The 17,800-nt window shown below is 44.2% G+C and overlaps 8 protein-coding genes across 8 annotated transcripts; 3 read left to right on the top strand and 5 right to left on the bottom strand.

Annotated features, from left to right (window-relative positions):
* Nucleotides 1–214: 214 nt before the first annotated feature.
* On the top strand, nt 215–1,219 carry CANTADRAFT_89763 (NADPH:quinone reductase; the record flags this gene model as incomplete). The annotated part of the gene is made up of 1 exon (XM_020211606.1): nt 215–1,219. The coding sequence occupies one exon, from the start codon at nt 215–217 to the stop codon at nt 1,217–1,219; it is 1,005 nt and encodes a 334-aa protein (XP_020065305.1).
* Nucleotides 1,220–1,341: 122 nt separating this feature from the next.
* CANTADRAFT_229311 (uncharacterized protein) lies at nt 1,342–2,257 on the bottom strand. The gene has a single exon (XM_020206889.1). The coding sequence runs from the start codon at nt 2,019–2,021 to the stop codon at nt 1,464–1,466; it is 558 nt and encodes a 185-aa protein (XP_020065304.1). The 5' UTR covers nt 2,022–2,257; the 3' UTR covers nt 1,342–1,463.
* Nucleotides 2,258–2,293: 36 nt separating this feature from the next.
* OLE2 (Ole2p) lies at nt 2,294–3,868 on the bottom strand (the record flags this gene model as incomplete). The annotated part of the gene is made up of 1 exon (XM_020209675.1): nt 2,294–3,868. The coding sequence occupies one exon, from the start codon at nt 3,866–3,868 to the stop codon at nt 2,294–2,296; it is 1,575 nt and encodes a 524-aa protein (XP_020065303.1).
* A 341-nt stretch (nt 3,869–4,209) lies between these two features.
* Nucleotides 4,210–5,601, top strand: CANTADRAFT_89760 (uncharacterized protein; the record flags this gene model as incomplete). Its single annotated transcript, XM_020211605.1, has 1 exon — nt 4,210–5,601. One exon carries the CDS (start codon nt 4,210–4,212, stop codon nt 5,599–5,601), a length of 1,392 nt encoding a protein of 463 aa, XP_020065302.1.
* Nucleotides 5,602–5,795: 194 nt separating this feature from the next.
* Nucleotides 5,796–8,195, bottom strand: CANTADRAFT_42172 (uncharacterized protein; the record flags this gene model as incomplete). Its single annotated transcript, XM_020208897.2, has 2 exons — nt 5,796–7,607; nt 7,932–8,195. Coding segments are annotated over 2 exons (2,076 nt in total), but the record flags the coding sequence as incomplete, so codon positions are not given.
* A 486-nt stretch (nt 8,196–8,681) lies between these two features.
* On the top strand, nt 8,682–9,422 carry RFA2 (Rfa2p; the record flags this gene model as incomplete). The annotated part of the gene is made up of 1 exon (XM_020208555.1): nt 8,682–9,422. One exon carries the CDS (start codon nt 8,682–8,684, stop codon nt 9,420–9,422), a length of 741 nt encoding a protein of 246 aa, XP_020065300.1.
* A 76-nt stretch (nt 9,423–9,498) lies between these two features.
* Nucleotides 9,499–14,664, bottom strand: CANTADRAFT_89757 (DEAD/DEAH box helicase; the record flags this gene model as incomplete). The annotated part of the gene is made up of 1 exon (XM_020211604.1): nt 9,499–14,664. One exon carries the CDS (start codon nt 14,662–14,664, stop codon nt 9,499–9,501), a length of 5,166 nt encoding a protein of 1,721 aa, XP_020065299.1.
* A 573-nt stretch (nt 14,665–15,237) lies between these two features.
* On the bottom strand, nt 15,238–17,504 carry RCK2 (serine/threonine protein kinase). Its single transcript, XM_020207561.1, has one exon. It carries the CDS (start codon nt 17,277–17,279, stop codon nt 15,519–15,521), a length of 1,761 nt encoding a protein of 586 aa, XP_020065298.1. The 5' UTR covers nt 17,280–17,504; the 3' UTR covers nt 15,238–15,518.
* Nucleotides 17,505–17,800: the final 296 nt, after the last annotated feature.

Raw genomic sequence — 17,800 nt, 5'->3', positions numbered from 1 at the left:
TTGCACCCGCCACATCCCCACACTATGATGCGGATATTGTGGCCGATTACTAAGCGGCCCCAACCAGCATTGAAGAATGGGTGCAATCCGCCTCAGCGGTTATATAAGAGCCAATTCTGCTAATTGTGCCAGCTTTCATCCAGTCACTCGTAGCACGCACAGGACTCTTTGCTAGCGTCTTACAGTTTACCCTCCATTTTTGCTCATCTCCACAATGTCCATTCCTACAACCCAGAAAGTAGTCCTTTTCGATAAGATTGGCGATGGCTACGATAACATCAAGTACACTGACGCGGAGGTCCCAGCCGTGGGTCCCCATGACCTCTTGATCAAGAACCACTTCACAGGGGTCAATTTCATCGAAGCCTACTTCAGAAAGGGTTACTACCCATCAGAACAACCATACATCTTTGGTAGAGAGGCTAGTGGTGAGATCGTGGCAGTCGGTGCCGAGGTGTCTAAGTACCAGGTTGGTGACAAGGTGGCGTATCTTTCGGGAGAGACATTTGCCCAGTATACCAAGGTGGCCGACTCGTCGGTCAGAATTGCCAAGCTCGACTCCAACCTTACCCACGACCAGTTAAAGCTCTATGGTGCCATTCTCACCCAAGGTTTGACGGCATTGACCTTCACGGAAGAGACCCACAACGTCCAGAAGGGCGAGTTCGTGTTGGTGTGGGCAGCCTCCGGAGGAGTGGGAAGGTTGATCGTTCAATTGGCCAAGAACAAGGGCGGCCGTGTCATTGCCATTGCCTCCACTGATGAGAAGTTGAAGATCGCCTCGTCGTTGGGAGCTGAGTTCGTCATCAACTCCACCTCCGAAGATATTGTTGCACGCGTCAAGGAGATCACCAATGGCCAGGGTGTTGCCGTGTCGTTTGACTCTGTTGGAAAAGACTCGTTTGAGATTTCGTTGGAAGCCTTGGCCCGTAAGGGCTCTTTGGTCAGCTACGGTAACTCCTCGGGGTTGGTACCTCCAGTGACCATCTCCCGGTTGAGTGCCAAGAACATCAAGCTCACCAGACCCCAGGTGACCCCCTATGTCACTACTCAAGAAGAATGGGACCACTACACCGGTGTTCTTTTCAAGGAGATCGAATCGGGACGGTTGGACTTCGATATTTCCAAGACGTACCAGTTGAAGGACTACGCTGAAGCTGCTAAGGCCCTTGAGTCCCGTCAAACTACAGGGAAGTTGGTTTTGGAAATTCCTCAATAATTGGATATAGGTGTGTATTGATATAATTAAAGCGGTGTCAAATATGTACAAAGATAATACTCCCACGAGCTTACAGACAATAATATCAGGCGACGGTCCAAACACATGATCTAGGCGAAGGGTCGCACGAACCATTTTGAGTATCATTTCAAAATAATATCAGTTTTTGGGTGTCAATTGGATCCAAACCAAAAAACAAAATATGCCAAAAGTATTATATTGTAGCCCCCTGGCTTGCTAGTCACTAAAGCTTGGGCCTGGAGTTCTCGTATCTTATTAAGTCCTCAGGGGTAGCTACTCCATAGACGAAATTTCCATTGTCATTGGTGACAATAGCAAAATACTGTCCCAGGTTGAAGAACTTGGCCAAGCCCTCGAGGGGGCTCATTGGGGTCAATACAGAATACCTCTTACCACCTCCTGTTCTGGGCTTCATTATGGTGGAGTTCAATGGCGTCTTGTTCACCTCGCTGGATACTTCAGCCTCGTACTTTTCCCGGGCCTTTTGATGGAACCACACCATGTAGTTCTTGGTTAAGGGCTTGAGTGAGCTTTTCAGGATTTGCTCAGTGTTCTTCTTGAGGTCCTCGATGTTCAACACCCCAAGGAGTCTTCTGTTGGCTTCATGGATGACTGGCAAGTATGTGAACTCGTTCTCAAACGAGATTTCCAACGCCTCCTGGAGATGAGTGCTGGGGTTGATGGAGATGGCTGGCTTGATGTCCAAGTCCTCGATGGTGGCACCACGGTAGTCTCTCACGTGGAATAGTGTGGGGTTGGCGTTGTGCGACGGACTGGTCATTTGGTGCTAGGTGTGTGCTTGAAAATGGACGCTGGTTGGGTATCGATTATTGAGTCCTGAAGTATAGGTGTTTCTGGTAGAAGCTGGCTTGTTCTCTTTTCCAGAGTATTAAAGTAGATAAGCAGTATGTTCGTTGCAAGTGGATAGTGGAGCAGTACGTTCGCTACAACTAGAATTACAAGTTGGCTATTGCGATTTCACTGGAATTTCCGCACTGCAGTTCCGTGCGACTACAACGATTCTACACTAGGAATAGGTTGGTAAATTACGAATTAGGCAGCCTCTGCCGTTCTATACAGCTGCATCTGGCGTCCCGAGGATCCGTCGACATCGCCTTCTTCTCTCACCACGCGCCGCCAAACCTCCTCCTCGTTGCCCACGTCCAATACGCCAATTCTCATGGTGGCCAAAAGGTTGACTGCTGCTGTCAGATGGCCGTAGACGCCTCCGTAAAACGCCTTGGTGGCGTCCTTACCATGTGAGGCCTTGAGTAAAGGCACGCCTCCCGGGTGCTGGTCCATGAACGGAGTGATGTCGTGGATAATATTCTGGATGACGATGTAAATGCGGTCCTTGTTGGATGAAGATGCAATGATGCGCTTGAAGTCGGTGGGGGTGATCTTGGGAAGCTTGGAGATGGGGGTGCCCCAGTTGAGCTGGCTTTTCATTCTGTTGATCACCTGTTGCTGCTGCTGGATGCGGAGCTGGGTGATCAAGTCTGCCGGAGTGCGACAGAGCTCTTCCACCACCCCAAGCTTGTCGAGGGTCCAGATGAACCATTTGGTGGGGTCGAACGCCAATGGAGAAGCCGTCGATCGATAGTCGTGGGGGAACTCGTGGTGGTAGTTCTGGTAGCCTTGGCCATAGGTCAAGAGCGTCACCAATGGGTTGTGGCAGTTTTGCGACGAGTTCTTGTCATTGAAGGGCTGGCTAGGAATCGACACATGGATGCTCTTCAAGTGACACACTGACTCGGTGCTGAGCAACGCCTGTTGACACGCAAACATCCTCAATACCCCAGGGTACAACAACCCGTGGGCAAAGGAGTCTCCCAACATCATTGTCACCGCGATGGGGATGACCCAGGTGGTGAGGAAATGGAGCGGATAGTAATATTTCTCCTGCCACACCAAGAGACGCTGGATATTCTCATCGTAGTCGTTACGCGTCATGTTGCCCTGGGTGTACACCAGGTCGTTGTCAAGAGCTTCGTTGACGGGAGCTTCAGTCTTCTTGGGGAATTCTTGTTCCATGAACTCGGTGTAAAACGTAACAATCTTGGGTTTCTTGATGAGCCATCCCCAGTGCGCCCAGATGAACCCTCGCTTGATCAGATACGGGTCTCTCTCCGTGTCGTCAGTGAAGTGGTGATGGGCTCGGTGCAACGATGCCCACCATCGTATCGAACCCAACCCTATGCTGCTGCCAAAAATCGCAAAGTAGTACTGGACAAACGAGCATCTAGCTTTGAACGAGTTGTGGGCAAAGTATCGGTGATATCCACTGGTGAACGATAGTAATGTGAAGTGGAAATATGCTATGGTGAAATACAAGGTGCTGGTCTTGGAGGGGATGATGGGTTCCTTACCTTGCAATAGGTAGAGCACTGCCAACGCTGGAATCACGGCAACAGTCAATGCGTATCCATAATTGATACGGTTGAAAAAGTCCCGCTTACGTTTGCGCATTTCGTTCATATGGGTATTCTTCAAGTGGGATGCATGGTTGATGATCTGGCTACTGGTGGTATCGTTTTTGACCTTTCTCCTTTGTACTTTGTGGGTGGTGCCGGCTATTCTGGGTGGTGAGACACGTACGCCCAGAGGTGGTGGGCTCTGCTGAGCCATTGGGGTGGCCTGTGGAGATTCATCCCGTGCTTCGTCCGGGGATGCCATGCTAATGTCTATCTACAGTGAGCGATGAGAGGTTGAGGAGACGCTACTAGTGGAGTACGACAATGTCGCGCGACATTATACCATGGGGGCCCCTATGCTAGTACCATGCCATTATGCCAGTGGTAGTGATACCGTCGTCTCTGTCCCTGGGAAAACGGCCCCCACTCGTATCTCTGGGTCCTACTGCCATCTGGTGGGACAACGGAAACGCGACATTTTCTTTGGTCGCTCGCGCGACATTGACACCCACTCCAAAGTATCAAAACTACTGTTTACTCTCCATCAATCACCCAATGCCACCTATCCCACAAGGTCAGCAATTTGGCGCTAATGCCAAGCCTAGACAACATGCCGCGGCTGCTCCCGTGGTCTCATACACACCAACCGAGACTGTGATCCCTCCTACCTTGTACCACAAGGTGCCCAACTTGGAGTTGTACCAGAAGCTCAAGGAAGCCGAAAAAGACGTGGATATATTAATATCAAGAAAGGCGTTGGATTTCCAGGCTATCCAGCAGAAGACTATTCATCCGCTGAACTTCAAGGGCGAAACTGGAATCTTGAGAGTGTTTGTCTACAACACTAACGAGAACCAACCATGGCAAAAGCAATTGCAACAAGAACAAGGTAAGCAAGTGGCGGATCCCCATGCCGAATCGACCTGGACTTTGAGAGTAGAGGGAAGATTCTTGAGTGATAGTCAAGACAATAGCGAGAGCGAAGCTTTCAAGTTTAGCTCGTTCTTGTCTGGAATCTCCATTGACATAATTCCCAACGACGATTACCCAGCCTTGCAAAACTCGCTGTCTAACATTATTGAGTGGAGAAATGATACCGGTGATTTATCCAGAAACATCAACAGTGCTTCGTTTGACGGGTTAGACATCAAGAGAAGTGGTATTTTCAATATCAATACTAAAATAGCCATTTTGGTGAAAAGCCATTCTGCTAGACTCAAACTCAGCGATGAAATGTCTCAGTTTACGGGCAAGCACGAATCTACCCAACAAGAGTTGATTTACATGATTTGGCAGTATGTGTTGTACAAGAACTTGATAAGAAAAACTGACAATCTCACTAAGGTGCCTGCTGTGTCCTCTTCAGGATTACATGACGGTACCATCAACCAGGATGCTGATAATGAAGACCTTACAGTTGCACAAGCAGACTCGGTGTTGAAAAGTCTCTTGAAGGTCGATACATTTAAATTTACTGATCTTTACAAACTTTTACAACCTCATTTCAAGCCAAGAGCACCTATCTTAATTGATTACGAGGTGAACACAAGAAAGTCAACAACCTTAGGAGAAGTGGTCCTCGATATTCCAATTGAACTTCCATTGAATTTAAGCAAGGTCCAGAAGGAACTCCTCAACTTCAACAAGCTCGCTTTCGACAACCTCACCAAAGCTGATGGTATAATTCAAAAATTGAACTCAAGAATTGCGTTGGGAATCGTTAGCTTGCAAAATGCCAACTTGAGAGAAGATTTCTATAGATCTTTGAGTGATGATCCAGTTAAATTTATTGAGCAATGGCTAGAGAGCCAAGCGGAAACGTTGAAGGCCTTGAAGAGCGATGAAGGTTATGATGAAGAGATTGTTAGACGTGCACAATACTTTGAAGAAAACGAAAGCTTGATCAGAGATAAGATTGATTTATTGTTGGGCTCAAATAGATTCTAAAACCCACAGCTTTTGCTTCTTCTTCCTATGTATTACTAATAAACGTATCTCAAATTTCTATTTTATACTTACACTTCGTCTATACACTATGTTACAGTAGAAATTGAGAAATCTCAGATGATCGAACTCAAATTTTGTCCCATCAGAGATACCACTGATTGGCCAACAATCGGTTGATCTACACTATTGCAACTTTATTCCATATAGTCATCATCTTCAGATTGTGCATCAAGTCCTTCCTCATATTCTTCATATTCCTCCTCTTCAGCGTTGCCCTCTTCGTCGCCATCTTCAAAATATCCATGTTGACTTGCAACTTTATCATTGTAGTTGATACCTCCCTTTTGCCTCGATGTTCTTGGCTCATCCTTGTTTTCAATGATTTGGCTCACTTTTTCTTGTCTTATCAATAAAGGAAGCAAACCTGAAAGGTAATTGAACAAATTAAACATGGGGCGATAAATCAGCGAAGTCATGGGAACAATGTCATCTTCTTGGGTGCCTGTATATCCCATTCTTTTTGATAAGAAATTGACGAAATCTGAAAGTTCTTCGACGTCGCTGGCGATTTCATACCAAAATTGTGATGCATCTGGTAGATTCCTAGGGTTAGGAATTTCTTCCCCACTTGAGGTGTGGTCAACTCCGTCATAGGCCAAGGAACTTTCAAGCATTCCATGGACATCTTGCACAAATAATTTGAAGTTGGAAGGCAATTCTCCAGAGTTTCCTGATCCTGCCCATGTCGACGTCATCTTTTTCACTGAGGCCAATCCACCATTCGTTTTATCTGCCATTCTACACAAATAAAACCTTCCAATATGGAAGCCAACATCACCTGCAAGCTGTTCATGAATTCTGATTCTAAAGCAATGCTCTAATGGATCTGAGGTTGGGTCAATAAATTTAACATCGTCTTCCCTCTTATTAAATTTAGCTTCTGCTTCAATCTTCGTATCCATTGCGTTCTTGAAACCTTTGAGAATTGCTCTAGAAGCATAAAAGGTTTCTTTATCTCCTGGAATATCTGTATTCTGCGAATTCTTGAAAATAAGACTCTTTAAGGCTTCACATGAAGATAAAGACCATTGTACCAAAACACGCAACAAAATAAGTCTATCCTTTGGCTCAAGAGCCTGTAAGCCAAATTGTTCGAATTCCGCCAAAACAAATGGATTGTAAGTTGGTTGAGAATATCCAGATTTGTAAACCCGAGTGACGATAATGTCTGGGTGATTCGGATCTACCGGAGATCCAGGAGGTTCATCTTCAAATTCATCAGGCTTGATCGTATTTTCCCTCCATTCACTTGGCAAACCAAGGTTAATAACTAAGGGTTTCAATTCCAAAATTGCACTTGAATGTGATGTCACTTCTCTCTTTCTGTTCAATACCATACCCATTAACCTGAGAAATAGAGATTTCATCTGGGGTGATATATAGTTGACGTCATAATCTTCGACCGGTTTAGCAGGTTTTGGAACATACTTCTCGCTGAGTACAGCTTCAACGCTCGGTAAGCTCAATCCTTGCTCAACTTCTTGTGGTGAAATGTTTGGAAATTTAACAATTTCCAGGAACTTGTTGAGAAATTCAAGGATGAACAAGATGTCAGAAGCATACGGGTTCTTCAACACGGGAAACCCAAAGGCAATTTTCTCACTGCTTGCCTTAGCATTCTGTGTAGCACCCAAGACGTTGTCATCGTACAAGTCATAAAATAAACCGACTATGGGGCCAGGTAGTTGTCTCGATATCTTATGGCTAGTATTCAAAACAGTAGTTCTGCTGGTGGACACAATTTTCGAAGTTTTAAGCTTCTTTGTAGCTTGATCTTCCTGTTTGGTTCTTTTCTTAGGTGAAGCAGCCTTGGTGGCTTTCTTTTTAGTATCCTTTTTGGGCTCTCTTTTGACTGTCTTTTTGGGTTCCTTTTTCTTTTCTTGCTGGGGTGCATCTAGAGAGCCGTCTGCCTTCTTCGAAGGTGTTCTGGTTCTAGTAGCCCTTTTCTTTACTGGAGCATCGGTAGCAGGTGGAGCCGCTGATGTATCAGCAATAGGCTGATAAGTATTGATACTTGGAAGCACGTCGAGGTTGTAGTTCAAAGAGTTGGCGCTATTATTGGTGTCCGCAGTAGGAGGTTCCTGTTTTTCGGTAGATGGGATACTGGCCCCGTTAGATTCCGCCTCTTTGGATTCAGGAATGGCTTCTGGTTGTTCTGTAGTGGCTGGCGGGTCTGGTTGCGGTTCTTGGGCATCTGGGTGGGGCTCGTGCTTGGGGACTGCTGGGGACTGCTGGGGCAGGTCTTCGACTTCAATCACTTCTGAGTCCACTGGTTCTGCCTTGAGGGGAGATGTGGCTGCTGCGAACGGCAACGTCGATTGTTTCTTCTTCAACATGGTGATCTTCCCACGAGGTATTGCTCGTTCTATTTTTCCACCTCGAGATCCTGGTCCTTCGATGGGCTGATTGTCGAATCTGAACTTGGACACAAGGGCGTGGTTCAAGTTGCGGCTGGATGAGTCTGATGGAGAGTCTAGGTTCTGATGATGCTTCCTGGGCCTTCCAAGACGACGAGGTTTTGCACTTGGATTGTATTGATTAAAACGCGACAGATGCAGGCTGTCGGTAGGGCGAGATGACTGAGAATGGGTGCGCGATAGATGGGGTGGAAGGTGGCGGGAGTCGGAAGACGACACCGTTCGCGAGTAGTCTATAGGAAGGTGCAAGTCTGGAGAAGAAGAATGGGTCTTTGGGGGGTGGTACTCGATGGCATTACGAGAGGTGACAGTGTCATCACCATCAACATGGGCATATTCGTTCAATTGGAACACGTTGTTGATGGCCAGGTGGTCGAGGCTGGTGACGTCGACAACGTCCTTGCTTTCGAGCCGCTCGAACAACTCATGCTCTGCTATGGTGGAGTCGATGTTGGGATCCATGGTGGTGGTGTGAGTGTGGGGGGAGTGGGGGAACTTTAATAGCTGCGCACGTGAGCACACCCAGGTGATCCGCAGTCTATGGCAGTTCCAGACGCGTCTCCATCAACTATACCACCCTCTACCAACGCCATCATCAGCAACATGTCCGAATTCGACGGTGGCTTCAGTCTGGACGCCAATGGCGGCTTCAGCGTCGAGAGAAACTCCCAAAGACAAGCTGGCGCTCGCCAGAGCTTGACCCCTGTGACCATCAAGCAACTCAACGACGCGGACCAGCCAATACCTGATGGCGAGTTCAGAATACACAACGTCAACTTGAGCATGATTTCGTTCGTCGGAATCGTCAGAAAGGTGGTGCCACTCGCCAACTTGATTGTCATCACCATTGAGGACGGCACTGGCTCTGTGGAAGTGAGAAAGTGGATTGATGACCAGAAGATGTCTGCTGCCGAAGAAGTCGAACGGTTCGAAGCATACTTGAGCAAGTACGTCTACGTGGGCGGTGCATTGAAGATGTTCCAGGAGAAGAAAAGTGTGCAAAACGCCACTGTCACTTTGATCGAAGACCACAACCAAGTGTTGTACCACAACTTGTCAGCCATCGCCAACCACTTGAAGGCCCAAGGAATAGTCCCAAGCAAGTCGGAAAAACTGCTCTTTGTTAGTGCCGACGACAAGGGCCCCAAGGCGGAGATAGAGCGCGTGTTTGACATCTACAAGAAGCACAGCCCAAGCATGCCTGAAGGTGTGCCTATATCCTTTGTGGCGCAGGCATTGGACATCAGCCCTTCCGTGGTGATGGAATACTCTCGTGAGTTATCGGAAACAGGCAGAGTTTACCTGGGAACCGAAGATACTTGTTTTATTGCGATTGATGTTTAAAAGTTAACATTCATGTCTATAAAACTACTCTAGTTCACGATGTTTGGCAGGAATGGGGTTTAAACACAATACCCTGCTAACTCTTTTCACTGATACTGATATCAGTCACCCCCAGTCCAGTCCGGGCACTGAAGAAGGCATTCCAAATATCAGAATTGGTGACTGTTTCGCCTCTTGAAGTCCCCTTGTTGATCATTGAATCTATGCCTTCACTATTCATTAGTGTTATCGATTCTGCTTTACTCAACTTCTTCTCTTCACTGGATTCGTTGGTGTTATCACCACCATTTTCCATATATTGTAACCTTTTGTTTGTAGAAGTCAATACCACACTTTCTTCAACAGTATTCTCAATGACAAACATCCACACCGTAGTTGGTTTTGTTTGCCCAATCCTATGAATTCGAGAAATGGCTTGTAATTCCAAAGATGTATTCACTAACGGCTCACACAAAAAGATGTGTGTTGCATTAATAAGTGTTAAACCACTGGACTGAGCTTTAGCATTTAGCAAGAAGCAAGTGATACCATTCTTCGGATCCTTAAATAATTCAACCGAGTCAAACTTACTAGGCTTTCTCCCAATTCCAACTTCGGGAGTTAGTGTTCCATATGATCCAAGATACGAAATGTCAGATGCTTTGAAAGCTGTTCCTAAGATATATAACATATCTTGCCATTGGCTGAAAATGACTATCTGCACGTTAGGATCTCTACTTCTAAGGTGAAGCACTTGTTTCACAATCAAATCCACTTTCGAAGAGTATGAATGTATGAGCTTGATTTGTTGAATCTCATCAATGGTCTCTTTGGAAATTGGTTTATATATCGAATGAAGATTTTTCGCTTGACCTTGAGGAGTTACCTTGTGATCTTCAACTTTACTCACTTTTAAATCAGGTTTGTGATGAGTGAAGTTATAAACCGAGTCCATAGATATGGAAGATTTACACATTGGACAGTTTCTAACGGTTTTTAACCATTGTTCAAGGCAGTCCTTACAGTATTTGTGACCACATTGGGTCAAGGACCCAATGGTTATGGTACAACGACAAATACTGCACATCAACGAGTCCTCTTCTGAGTTGTCCCCCCCAACTAATCCACGAAGGTATCTAAATTTGGCAATGGATTTGTCCATTTTACCTCTGATAACCTTGCAGTTCTGGCCATAAGTAATGAGCTTTCTTTGTACTTGAGTACCATCCAATTCCTCTCTATTCATCCCGAAGTCTGAAGTTTTAACACTATCAGATATCTGTTGCAATTGCTTGAAGTAATCTGTACGACTATTGAAAACTGCATTACAATTCACATTCAATTCTTTTTGCAAGAGAATCAACGCCAACTTTTGATTTTCGTAGATGGTTCTGATCTTATTGCCCAATTCCTCGATTAATTCTAATTGAATATTGACCCTTTTTTCATCATCATCCCCAATGCTCTCCTTTAGTTCAGATTCTAGTTCTTTGATTTGTAACACCACATCTTGGAACGATTTTTTGACTGTTGGTTTGATGTTTTCTCTAATCACTTGCAAGTTCGATAGAAATTCTGTATCATTAACTTTCTGTAACTCCAAATCAGCCTCCCTCTGCTCTTGAACCTTTTTCACGGTCACCAATTTCACGGAGCTTTCTAGCCCATTTAACACCTGGAACCTATCGCTGAGGACTTGCCCGAGGACGAACAAGTATGAAGATACTTTATCCTGATCTTTGATACTCTCTTCATATTCTTCACCATTTGGACTCTTATCATGGCTTAATAACTCTTTGCATAAGATCTCAATCATATCACTCATCCATTCATTTATTGTAGATGTTTGCAAATTCAACTGAGTGATTATCTTTCCCAACGAGTCTACGAACACCTTCATACTCATAGTGATCAGAAAATCACTTAACCCTTCCACATGAATTTCTGGGATCTTCATAAAAAAGCTTTTGGTATTTTTTGGTAACTGGAGACTTCCATTGTCCTGGAAATGATGCTTGACATTCTTGTGGTAAATCCCTTTACTGGTAATCCTGGCCTTTACTGTTTTCTGGACATTATCAATTGAGTTCAGTAAAATATCACGCCTTGTTTGCTCAGCCAATTCGTAATACTTTAATTCAAGGTACTTAAAGTTTTTCTCCTCCTCCGTCTCTCCTTCGATATCATACTCCTCTAATTTAATGTTTTGAGTATAATCTATTTGTTCAAGTTTGAAAGCGTCAATCTTAACATTATTAACTAAAGATGCAAGTTCATCTTTCAAATGATCATCTTCCATATCAGTGGCCAAAGATTTTAATTCTTGGGGAAGGACCGTTTTATTGTCACTCACACCATTTTTCTTGATTAATTCACCATACTCTGTATCGTACCTTTGGAAATAAGCAGAGGCAATAAGAAAGTAAAACCGATGTAATACAATGTTCCAATTCCTAATTCTTATCCTCAAGACCCTGATTTTATCCTCGAGCTTTTCCATTGTATCATCCCTTGGAATTGAACTTGAATTCGTACTAGCTTCAATAGTCCCAATCTCATTATCATTTTCATACTTGATTTTGTCACCCAGAATCTTCAGGTATTGCAATTTGTAGGAATCGATGAACTTTTCAAGAATACGCTTCAATCGGTAAATTAATTTCTCGGTCTTTTTAGATCCAACATTTAAAAAAACTAATGATACTTGGGGTTTATAAATAAATTCATGATACTCCCCGAGATCAAGGTACAACTGATACAATTGTTTCTCCACATCTATAACATCATTGTAAGCTTTAGTCAACATATCATCTAGCAAGTTTTCCAAAGTCTTAAGCTTTTGAATCATTCCAATCCCACGAGCTGAATTACTGTAGGACTTCCTGTATTTTTTGGATCCAATATTAAGTTTGCCTATTTGAGGATTACAACATACTTGACGTAATCTCAGTAACCAACTTCTCATGTATGCCAAAATGGTAGACGATGGTTCCCAGTCATTCGAAATCGGATTTCCGTTCACGTCAAGACAAATAGTAGCCAAGCATTCTTCAAGTAGCTGGTTGTACAAATCTTGTTCAATTGCAGTGAATGGTATAGTTAGTAAGACTCGACTCTGAGGAGGAAGTTTAATGTCATCGTGAGTCATGGCCTTAGTGTGTCTTATGGAGATAGATGTCCATAAATCGATGAAGTCGTTACTATTCTTGATGAGATTTTCCCAGCAAAACTTCCCAACTTCATTGCAAAAGGGTTGAACCTTCAAAAACTGCAATATTGAATGCAAATCTTGTAGATTCTTTTTAATTGGTGTACCTGAAACTCCCCATGAATGAAATCTTGGAATCAAACTAGCACTCTGAAAAGCACGAGAGATTTTAGAGCTTACCATCTGGACTTCATCTAGAACCACTCTCCAAAATTGACTCAACATTAATGGCGATTCATAATCCACGGATTTATAAATTTCGGGTATTCTATTGTGGATAATGGCCAAATTAATTTCATCCAAAAGTGCCTTTTCGAAATCCGTCTCTTGTTGGTCTTCCGATGATTTCAAGTTGGCCACTTTTGGTTTAACAGACTTAAGAGCAAGCTGGAAAAATGATTGATAGTCATTCAAGAGCTGTTGGTTGTCTTTCTTTTCCTCCAGAGGCATATTACTCTCTTCCTCGTAGTTTTCACTATAGGTTACTCTTCGGGTTCTTGTAGATTTGTTCCTAGAAGAATACAATGCATAATCTAGCTCCTTGGAAATAACACTATAAGTTGTGAACACAACATCAAACTTCCGAAGGTATTCTGCTATCAACACGGGGTTATTCTGGAGCTTAGGATAGTTACCAACACCATGGTATATCGTTACTGCAAGACTAGGTGCTAATTGAATAATCTCCTCGACCCATTGCTTCAAAATTGATTCTGGTGCAATCACTAAATTTGTCTTCGCTTTGATAATCGTTTTAAGGTCACCAAAGGGTTGTAATTGTACTTTAATAGTTTCATTTATGTCTTCGATCGGGCGTTGGTTCATCAAGATCAAAGTTGTGATTTCAACTGTCTTACCCAACCCCATTTCTTCTGCCAAAAGACCCTGTGAGGGTAGGAGCAATGGATAATTTTGCCTGTCATTTGTTTCATGATAGTATTTGAGGTACTTGCATACCTCTCTCGTGGTAATAAGGTTTGAGGTGTACCTATTGTAAAAGTAGAATGAATTCGGATCTATGGTAATTCTTACTTTCTCCCATCCAAAGCATAACTTATCTAATGTTAAAGATAATTTTGAAATGAGTTTTCCCATTTCTACCTGTTCATTTTTGAGATAAGCGTTTGCCATATTAATAGTTTCAGTATCCAATAGTGGAATCCGTTCACATTTGTTGGTGGAATGGTCATATTTGACATGCTCTTTGGATAACAACCAGCTCAAGGTTTTCTTCTGAAATCCGAGGAGACTTGTTTCCAATTCAGGGATATCAAATTCCTCCCGACATTGTGGCATTCGTGACGTATTCTCTGATATACTAGTGTAAAACAATTTAGCTGTAACGGGCTCGATGTTTGTGATTTTAACGTTGTCCTCAATCAAGCCCAAAATTATCGTATGGAGCTTATGCAACATATCCGACTGGCAAACTCGGTAAATATCACATTCGGTGAAGATTTTGTATTGAATCGAAATGTTGATCTTGTTAGTTTTGGAGTTTAATGTAATTTTCATCAATGGGGATACAACGGAAAGACCGTTTTTACGAAGTTTAAGGTTAGCCATATTGAGTATGGAAATTTCGTTTTTCACTGACTCCCTTTTTGGACCTTCTAGGCCAAATAAGTTGATGGAAATTAGTGTTTTTGCTGAAATATTGGCCACCTTCTTGTTCTTAACAAACACCAACTGCTCACTTTGGTCATACGAGAGCTTGATGTCGTCAGTTATGATCTCATAAACACCTTCCGCCACCTGGGCTAAGCCTTGCAAGAGATTCGCTTCCAATTCCACCGGCGAGTCATTATCAAAGCTTATAGTTCGATCCACGAAATTGATAAGGTCTGAGGGCTCCTCCTCTAATTCAGAAGAGTCATGACTCACACTGGAAATGTCCTTGTACTTCAAATTGTCGATGGCCAAGTCCGACCGTGCTGTGAACTTGCGCTTTTTTGGGGCATTCTCTCTCAGAGGGACTTTGGTGTTGGTTGTGGCAAAGTGGATGAGGTGTGCTAAATCGAAGTGTATAAGCTGGAAAAGGGATGGGTCAGTCATTTGGGGCCAACCTGAGTCTACGAATCAGTATGTTTTAGGATAACTAGAACCCCGAGGAGTGGCAGGTCAATGGTTACTCCAATATCTGAGATCCCAGTCTAAAATCTGGTTATATTGGTGTGTATACAGGATTGGGGTGGGGTTTGATGGGGCTGCTGAGTAAGACATGTGCGGCTGCGAAAAGGACTAGGGGAATCAGAAACGGGACAATGGATGGGTGGGATTTATCCGTAGGGATGTTTTGAGATTATTGACTGTTTTCAAATGGTAGTTATGGCTCCTCTTGAACCGAGGAATTTCCGTCTACGTTTTCCTGTTGGGACACGAAGGTATACACTTTACATGAAGGACAGTTGGATGAATGGATCTATTTCTGACTAGTTATTCATATGGGTATTTTTAAAAGCGTTTGAATTACGAGACGATGTTCAAAGGCTGTACTGGACAATATCGCTCACAAGAACATTATTTCCAGATAGCTACCACAATTGTTTTTCGAAAACTCTCTTTACTAAAGTCATATATTTATCTCGAAAGTTTCTGATGGATGCTATACTATAAGGTTATGCATATTTTTGAAGAAATTCTTGCGGTAATCCAATACTGTCTATAGTGGCACTAGAGTAGAATAGTCCAGGCGAAGATTGTACAACCAGATATCACTTTCATAACTTACATCGATTCCACGAGTTACATGTTTATTGCTCAAGCGAATGATTCATGATTAAATACAAATAAGTACATAGAACCGAAGAAAATTAAAATAAAATAAGCATATTAGCTTGGCAACAACGTCGATGGTAGAATGCACGCTAGCTTGCGAAGCCAGTCCTGCGGTCACAAAATACGTGCTATTAGATATTGACCGGAATCTGTTTGTTCTTTCTTCTCTCTAAAATAGAAGCACCCTTGAGATTCAAATCAAACATGTTTGTTTGTGGCTTCTGGGCTGCATTCTGGTATCTAGGTGCTTTTCTAGAAGCACGATCGATAGGTTTCTGTGCGGAATTCAAGACATGTCCCTTCGCATCAACCTCCTCTGAGTTCTCTTCTTCTTCTTCAACCAAGTCTTGGATTGTCTTGGTATTCATCTTTGATGATAATGCAGCTTCTTCTCCCATTCTATGCACTGCGGTGGAAATATCAAACACATCTCTCAAGGCCAGGGCAGCTGGAGAGTACATTCCATTGTTGTACGCGTTGGTAAACTTCTTGGAGTATTTTGCATTGTTGTTTGCACTTTGAATTGGATGCTCGTAGTTAGCTGGTGCTGATCTTCTGACTGGTGGGGCCATGGCAGGAGCTGGTTGAGCAACGGCAGTCTTGTTCATCCAAGGGTCGTTCAAAAAGTCATCAATGGTGTATCTTTGAGCAGGGTCGACCGTTAACAACTTGGAAACACAATGCTTGGCATCAGCAGATATTTCGTCCCACCAGGGGGTCAAAAAAGTGTATTCACCCTTGGCCACTTTCTCTGTCAAAGTCTCAATGCGTTCATCATAAAATGGCGGAAATCCACATAACAACGTGTATAACACACATCCAATAGCCCACATGTCAACTTCTTTGGAATAACGCTCATCTCTAACGATTTCGGGGGCAGTATAACCAACAGTACCACATGGAGTCTTGGTGTTGTGTTCCCAAATCTGCTTCGATAATCCGAAATCGGCTATTTTCACTATTCCAATACCTCCACCTCCAACACCGGGCACGAATTCACCTTCGTCCTGTTTGGAGCTGGGATCGTCAGACTTCCGTAATTTGGCCACTGGGTTGATCGATGGCTTGGACTCAATAGGGAGGTAGAGCAAGTTCTCGGGTTTGATATCTCTATGCACAATTCCAACTTCCTCGTGTAAGTACCTTATGGCATGAGCAACTTGGGTTATGACGTGGCGGGTAAGGTCTTCGGAGAAGTAAGTGTACTTGACAATAGCAGTGAAGATTTCACCACCAACGGCAAGTTCTTGCACGATATAGTAGTAAGGTTCAGAATCTATGAATTCAACGAATTTGACAATGTTAGGATGGTTCAACTGTCTCATGATCGTCACTTCCTTCAACACTGCCTGTTTCTGGGCTTGGTCCATTTGAAACTTTCTCAAGATCTTGATTGCAACGTGTTGGTTAGAGGGTAAGTGTCTTGCCTTGTAAACTATAGAGAATGCACCTTCACCCATTTGTTCCAACACCTCGTAGTTTTCCAACCCTGGGTATTTTACAGACTTCAGCTTTTGTAGACGTTCTTGTTCGACAATGTGATGGGCAGCTTCTTGGTATCTTTGGTTTTCGTAGGTTGCCTGAGCACGGGACTGGGCCTCTACCTGAGCTTGGGCCTCTGCCCTGGCTCTGGCTTCGTCGTCGAGCTGCAGCTTTTCCACCTCTTCCTTCGAAATAAGGGTGACGTCCAGGCCCCCCAACTGGGAGGGCAAGTTGCTGACGTTGGAGGGCAAGTTGCTCAAGTCCGAAGGGTAGCCGTTGGACGTGATGGTGTCTCCTGACACCGGATACCCAAATTCATTGACGGTGTCGAAGTTGGAGTTGACAGGCTTTTTCTTCAAGTCGTTGGCTTGTTTACCGTGCCTGATGAAGGCTTTCAAGTTCTCGAACATGGCCGGGATTCTATGGGTGGGCTGGGAATCGGGTGCACTTGGATTTTATAGTAGCAACGGTGAACAACTCAGGAGTATCAGATGATGAGATACGATCCGTGGTTCAAACTGTCTGCATATACTGAACCGCAAACAGGCACAAACGGAACGGGAGAGCGAGGAGGAAGTTCGGGTGGTAGGGGGTAGCGGTGCCGAGGTCGTGGGATTGGGGCCAAGGCTGGGTGCTGGGATGAGAAGGAGCCGTTGATGCCGTGGTGAGATTGTGCAGCTGGGAGAACTGAACGGTGAAATGTCGTGGCTCTACCCGGCGGCGATCGCGACATTTTCAGTTGCTATGCTTAGGTGTCTGAGATTGCGGTGTAGGTGCTACTGATACACGCACCACCCTTGGCGCATTGGTTGGGGGCGGGTGACATCATCGCCCGTTCCGAACCCCGAGGTTGTTCCCCCCAACCGTGCCGAGTGTCTGGGACCGAAATGGACATGTCTAGCTTTAGCTGGTCTGCCACGCTTTGTGTCGG

The sequence above is a fragment of the Suhomyces tanzawaensis genome (assembly GCF_001661415.1).
Source record: "Suhomyces tanzawaensis NRRL Y-17324 unplaced genomic scaffold CANTAscaffold_3, whole genome shotgun sequence".
NCBI classification, from domain to species: domain Eukaryota; kingdom Fungi; phylum Ascomycota; class Pichiomycetes; order Serinales; family Debaryomycetaceae; genus Suhomyces; species Suhomyces tanzawaensis.
The sequence above is the reverse complement of the archived record's forward strand: the minus strand, read 5'-3'. Positions and strand labels throughout refer to the sequence as shown.